Source organism: Pagrus major, chromosome 18 (genome assembly GCF_040436345.1).
Source record: "Pagrus major chromosome 18, Pma_NU_1.0".
Lineage (NCBI taxonomy): Eukaryota > Metazoa > Chordata > Actinopteri > Spariformes > Sparidae > Pagrus > Pagrus major.
This window is the reverse complement of record NC_133232.1, coordinates 26,200,316-26,207,714: the sequence shown is the minus strand read 5'-3', so window position 1 is coordinate 26,207,714 and position 7,399 is coordinate 26,200,316. Positions and strand designations below refer to the sequence as shown.

Sequence of the window (7,399 nt, the reverse complement as noted above, 5' to 3'; positions counted from 1 at the left end):
CAGTCTGCCTCTGTTTATATAAGTGTGTAGCAGCGTGTGTGTGTTTGTGTGTGTGTGTGTGTGTGTGTGTGTGTGTGTGTGTGCGTGTGTGGCTGCTTGTGGTTTATACATGTCAAACGTCTCCTGTGAGTGTGTGCGCAAGACTGGAGCGTCTGTCTCTGGCTTTTGTGTATTTTAGTCTGGAGAGTCTGTCTGGGAGAATCACCGTTATCAGATGCTATGTGTATGTTGCAAGCAGGAGGGGACAGTAGCATTGTTTAGATATATTGATTATTACTGATTTTATAGCTTTGGTCACATTGTTTTTCATAAGCAAACCTCCCGGTGAAAAGCAGAGATGCATAGACTCTATAGATAGTATGTTTGGGTGTCTGCTGGACTCCTTCCTGTGCGCCGAATGACTCCAATGCACTGTGGAGTTCATGCTGAGGAAAGCAACAAAACATTATTACTCTTTCATGAGGCAAGAATAAACAAAACTCAGTATACCCGAGCAATTTTGTCTCTGAGGAATTAGCAATAATGGCCAAGGAAAGCACTGCTGTGAGTGCAGATTACCACTGCTTTTGTTTAGCACTCTTTACTTCACCCTCACTTGACATGGCATAATTTGAGGTGACTGAAACTTAATGGTGTAAAAACAGTGGCAGAGGGCTTTGAGGGTTTTTTAAAAAAAAACTTGATCCTTCCCCTCCTGGAAATAATGGAAAATAAGAGTAATAAAATAACAACCCCTGAGCAGACCCAATTCTCCAGTTAGCTGACAGTGCAGAGGGAGGGGGGTTGTTGCATGTGTTATCAGTGTGTGTGTGTGTGTGTGTGTGTGTGTGTGTGTGTGTGTGTGTGTGTGGAAATGACAGTAAGGGAGAGGCTGGTGTGTGTAGGCTACACATGCATAATCCATGTTGGCTTGCATGGCATGCCATTCGCTTTGGTTATGTCTCATCAGCAGGAACATTAAGCTTTTTTAAGGTACTTCTCCGTCTCTTTTTTGTCATCTTGTAAAACAACGTTATTAAACTCAGAAAAATAAATCCCAAAAACTTTTAGTTTTCTCATTTATCTCAATTTCTGTGCTCAGTGCTTCATGGATGAGTTGTCTTTTCCCCTCCTTTTTTTATGGATTAACAGGATTAAGAAACAGAAAGAGATGGAGAAAGGGGTGTAGAGAGACAGACGGAGAAGGGGGGAAGAAACAGACCACACAACAGAGAAATGGAAAAGAGATGTGTGGGAATTAGAGAGGCAGAGACGAGATGGAAAATAGCCAGTGATGCACAGAGTTTGTGTTGTGTGTTTATTCATTTGTGTGTGCATGTAGGACACGAAGGGAGACTCAGGAACACTGGAACAAAGACATAGAAGGAGAGAGGTCATTGTTCTGCATGACACAATGGTTGACAGTGTCCAGGAGGATGAGAGGTGCTCTGATTGGCTGAGACCCTTAATGAAATCCATAGTGGTGAAGAATTACAATTCACAACTCCTAATCAAAATCCCATTGCCATGGGTTACGGCTAATGAGCAAAGCCTGATAACTCTCACAATTAGTCACAGGGCAAGGCATCAATCAACATATATGTCATGGTATATTGTGATCACATTGCCTCAACTCTCACTCTCACTCTCTCTCTCTCTCTCTCTCTCTCTCTATATATATATATATATATATATATATATATATATATATATATATATATATATATATATATATATATATATATATATACATACACACACATATATTTAAATATACATATATATATTTATTTAATTTTTTAAACACGATTGAAAGACTTGAAAACACTTATGATGCATAAACAGGTATAATTCTTTTTTAAACGATCATAAAAACTATTACTACTATTACTATACTTGTATGGTACTATAGTACTGTGCAAGTACTTTCACAGTCTATTAAAAGTTGGGATCTTAGGAAGATTTGATTATGTATTAAATTATCTATTATTACTTATAATATTATTATTATTTGTGGATGGAGTCCTATCTAACAATGAGAACACTGCACCAGAGTTGGAGATGGACTTCATCGTCCATTTATTGCTGTGTCTGTGTGCCACAAGGCTCAGTTCTAGGACCTCTTTTATTCAGATGAAATCGGAACACAAATGTATGCAGATGACACTGTCATTATTGCACATGAGAAAGACATACATGTAGTGGAAGCCAAATTAACATCAGCAATGGTTAAGATTTCCGATTGGCTCTTAAGGCTTTTTGCAAACCAAGTAGGTTTTATGTTTAAAAATAAATATGACCTCATATTGTGTCAATCATGTTTACACACTGATTCTGCATCCTTTTTTTAATGTGATGTGTGTGATGTGCGGGTGCATCCCCACCTAGCGTACTGCCAGTCGCAGTTCAGGATCAACTGGTTCAGGAAAATTGGTTGACTTCTTTTTTTTTTTTCCTTGCTCTTGTCTTGTTTTCAAGAATGGATGGACCTATTAGGCTATGCTCTTTTCCTGTTCTCAGGTAGTGAGGACCACAAAATCATCTTTACAGCTTGATGACTGTCTTTCTGTGCGTAACGTTTTTATCGGATGACGGACGAAAAAATGGACTTGGTGTGCAAGGCCTTTAGAGTCTTGCCTGACACTTAATGTGAGTAAAACCGCTTGTATGTGCTTCTATAGGAGAAAAATGGAAGCCAACCAGCTATCACTGTAAAGGGTAAAAGGATTCCGACTGTTTGACATTTTAAATATCTATCTATTCATCTTATTGACTCACAGCTGTCATTTAAGAACACGTGAAAGAAGTATGTAACATTGCAAAAATTTAATCAAAGGAACTTTAGGTTTATCTAAAACAAGCTACCCTTAAATGCAACAAAACTGTACACGCACTCATTATTTTTTCACACCTCTCATACTGTATCACAAGCTGGAAAAACAACACTTGCTCCTCTACAAACAAACACTCAAGGCCCTAACCTTTGAGAGATCTGTGTGTCTTGCTGATGATAATTTAGTGTACAAAGTGATCAGTGATCTGGCTCCCTCCCCACAGCATTGTGCTCAGATAATGGTAGGACAACTAGGACGACCAGCGGAGGTGAAGGTGTAGTACAGCACCAATCCTTTGAGTTTGGCAAATCCGCCCTCTTTGTTAGAGCGACAGACATTTGGAACTCAGAACCAAGTTATAAAAAAGGGAGATGCAGTTTAGATTTAATATGAAATCATGGCTACAAGCAGTACAATCATTGTGATATCTGCTTATTGTAGTTTTTGTAATGCTTTGAAATTTTGCTGTTATTGTTGTTGTTGTTGGGTTGCTGATATGTTGTTTTATAGTGATTATGTATTGTTTTCTTTTTAGCAGAGATATCATCTCTGTCTCCTGCCCAGGGACTACAGATGTAAATTATTTTATAGCTAACTCTTATAAAGTTAAGAAGCCGTGTGCCATCCCTGTCAAATAAACAAACAGATAAAATAACAAACTTCTCTTGTAGAGTCCATCCGTCATGGACAGCTGTGTCAAAAGCCTTTGGCAAATCAATACAAAGAGCGGCACAATATTTTTTGCACTTCTTTGTTTTGCCTTCAACTAAACCACAACACCTGGTTATGATGTGTGAGTTCAGTCTGTTAGCACCCTCGCAGTGGAGTTTTGCAAATCTAACACTACAACTCAACTCAATCACCACTTGAATGCACTCACATAATTTTAGGAAAAATGGGTCAAATTTCCTTTGTGTGCCTTTGGATTTGCCTTTGTATGTGTGTGTGTGTGTGTGTGTGTGTGTGCGCGCACATGTGTGTGTTTGTGTGTGTGATGGGGATGAGGATAGCAGCAAGCCCTTAGCAAAGCAGGAATTGGGTGCCACATCCAAAAAGCAGTAATAAACAGTAATCTCCTAAGCCGTCACAATTATTGCTGTCCCTCAGTGTATGTAAACAAGGCTCTAGGCTGTATTTAGATTTCCCATGTGGCATGCACATTGCACCAAACTCTGGTCCACTGTAATCCTCTTTTTGTCAAATACAGAGTTGAATTGGGACACCAGGACACCATTAGGTATTTGTCTGTTATTTGTCAAACTTTTTGCTGTCTGTTTGTGTACATGTACATGTGGTTTCAAAGCCATTTTACGATTTGGGGATGGCTTGCTGCAGTGTGTGTGTGTGTGTGTGTGTGTCCCTCTGTCCTTGCCCTCCCCTCTATGCCTGCCAGCCATTCTATTGTGACAGAACAGGTGCAGATGAATATGAAACAGATCGGCAGAGCTTTTAGGGTCCGGCCCTTTGTATGCACGCTCATGTCTGAAGCATCATATAAGAGCAAACTGGCTTCCAATCTCCAGCTTTAGCACCTTCTTTTTAGTGTCAAGCACCCATGACAAATCTGTGTCAGAGAGAACAAACACATGTGTGCTGCTCTTTAAGTCTCTCCTAAGGGTAGACCCTTTCTAAAATGTAATCACCCCTACCAGTTCTGACACACACTCACCAATCTCACACCTTTTCCTTTTCTCTCATCACCCCAGTGTGAGACATTCCCCACGCCACCCAGAAATGGCTTAGACTCAACTTTTTGAGATAGATAGATAGATAGATAGATAGATAGATAGATAGATAGATAGATAGATAGATAGATAGATAGATAGATAGATAGATAGATAGATAGATAGATAGATAGATTCTCTCTGTACTGTTACACACATCCCTGTCCAGTGACGTGCCTCCAGAGCACCCTCCTTCACCTCTCCTGATCTGCAATTCTCTCTCTCTCTATCTATCTCTCCGCGTGTGTGTGACTGTCTCTCTCCTCTGTCTCACACACGCAGCCCAGGACAAAGATGGGAAGCTGTTCACGACCCTATCTGCTGCTGTTTTGCGCGTTAATCCCCTCTTTCGTCCCATTTTAGTCACACTGAATCGATGATCCCATGAGGGCAGACCGTCGGTAGGATCTATCCTCCACTGGATAAAAGAGCAGGCAGAGCTGCGCCCTGTACGCACAGGCAAAGGCGAGCTTGTTCTACTGCGCACCACGACGCACAAGGAGACATGTGTGCGCACCACGGATCGCCGTTGAACTTCACCACCTCTCACAGACCCTAGAGTCATTTTGGATACAGTAGCCTGCGATAAAGCTGCCTGTGCTCGACCACACGCGTGGCAGGACGATTGGGGATTTAAACGCCAACAAGTGGAATTGGTAATATGCACTTTAACTGGGACCCTGATCTCCGCTGACACGTTTGATTTGATCAGTTCGATTTAATGTGACAGGAGACGGTGCTTTAATATCCCTCTCAGCGACATATGGTCCGTAGGCGAGCATTTAAAGCCATCGACCCGACGCGTCCCCACAGCGCGCCCTCGGTGGGGCTGGAGCGGACGGAGCCGGGGACGCTGAGGAATGCGGAGCCGGGATTTTGTCTTTTCCAGCTCACCTGCGAAATTCTTCGCAGCGCACACCAAAGTAAGTAATTCTCTTGGCTAAAATCATGTGATTTAGTTCGTTTAATGTTGTTGTGACTATCCACAAAGAGCCAAAACAGAAGGTCCTGAGGCATTTCTAGGAATCCAGTGTTAACAGTGACTGCAGCCCACTTTTTGATCTATTTGTGATCACTTCTGGCATGACCTGATTTATTTTCCACATACAGTGCAGATTATCTGTGTCACTTGAAGAAGTGACCTTGTCAGGCATAAACATATTTTGTGAGAACTTGATTTTGTTTTATTATTCCTGTCCTACAAGCTCGTTCCAAAATCTGTCACACACTTCTTTTTTGTTGCATCAGAAATAGGACGCGCAGACTGAACGCAGACGGGGTCAGTAGGCTACCTAACCTTCTCCGTGTCTTTCCACCCTCCAGCCGACCGACGCAGCCGGAGAGCCCGCGGGGCGCCATGCTGAGACAGATCCTCCTCAACTCCACCGACACCCCAGACTTCGACCTGGTGCTCATGGCCCAGTCCTCCACGCACGCCCCCTCCTCCCTGAACGCCTCCCACGGCGGCTCGGTGAGCGTGGCCGCTCTCCTGAGACCCACCGCTGGGCGGGGGGGAGGAGGGCTCCGGGAGGGCGAGTTCCACAAACCGGACCTGATCACCTACATCGTCATGTGCCTGCTGCTCTTCCTCTTAGTGCTGCTCATTGTGTTCTTCATCAACTGCCAGCTCCGGAACTCTTTCTTCGCCTCCATGCCATATGATAGGTCGCTGAGAGAGGCCAGGACCTCCTACAAGTAGGCTACACCACCAAGACAAATCTCTGGGACACTGATGAGACTCTGTGGGGGGGTTTAAGGACTGATCCCCCCCTGAACTGCTGCTGCACGTACTGGACACATGACGATGTTGCCTTTATTAGCTGTCTTGGACACATTTAAAATTCTGAAATCCCCAACAAACCCTCACATGATAAGCAGAGCCCTTACGGGCCAAATGTTGCCCATAATTCAAGGCCCACAGCCCCATCCATCCCAGAAATAGCACTTCAGTCCACGGGGAGCTGTTTGAGTAGATGAGTGTGTACGAGCCTGCTGCAGGTGGAGAGATAACAGTGTAACACCTGATCGAATTAGTGACTCACAGGCTGTGTTTTCTGGTGATTAATGAATGAAATGTGAAACAATCCATCATCACCTGCAGCCCCCCTGGTGGCCCCCGCACTGCACTTTGGACACAAATTGTTTATTCCTTTACATTATACTGTAGTTAGAGTCTAAATTCACAGTATTCCTCACTGGCCCTGACAAGATTAATCTTTTTTTTTCATGGAAACGTGACTTATGTCAACACAGAAAGAGTCTACAGTAGTTTGTATATAAAATATTTTGTATATCTGTAACTTAACTGTCTTGTCTTGTGAAATGATGCAATCAACACTCAGCTCCCCCAACCCTTTGGTCCATTGTAAAATGATGATTAAATGACATACTGTAGGCCTATATACGCATAAAGATATTCAAACAGACTTGGAAGTCTTTTATGAATGGACGCTGAGGATGATGTTGCAGCTGGTGTGAAGAGCCAACTGTAAATCATTTCATACGCATGTAGAGGCGTTTTTAGGGCCGCCAGCCGTGATGCGCACTTTCTCTTTTAATTAACCTTTCCCCCACAATTTATAGCGCCGATATCCTGCAGAATGAACACTTGAGGCTGAAGTTTATGACGAGACCTGTGCGATAAACCAGACTGTTGTCGGTTTCAGTGCCACCGGTGATGCGCAAATCCTCTCCAATCTTGTTGTTGGAAAACATCTCTCACATACCAAGACAGACGGATGAGCCTATCTCTGTAATCCTGTCCCCGCGTGTCTCATTGTGTGTGTGTGTGTGTGTGTGTGTGTGTGTGCAGGACTGTCTGAGAGGTAAGAAAACACTGCATTTCAAGTATCGGAAATTATA

The 7,399-nt window shown here is 43.0% G+C and overlaps 1 protein-coding gene across 1 annotated transcript; it reads left to right on the top strand.

Moving 5' to 3' along the window:
* Positions 1–4,829: 4,829 nt before the first annotated feature.
* On the top strand, positions 4,830–6,963 carry LOC141013411 (small integral membrane protein 32). The gene is made up of 2 exons (XM_073487129.1): positions 4,830–5,460; positions 5,861–6,963. The coding sequence occupies exon 2, from the start codon at positions 5,895–5,897 to the stop codon at positions 6,234–6,236; it is 342 nt and encodes a 113-aa protein (XP_073343230.1). The 5' UTR covers positions 4,830–5,460; positions 5,861–5,894; the 3' UTR covers positions 6,237–6,963.
* Positions 6,964–7,399: the final 436 nt, after the last annotated feature.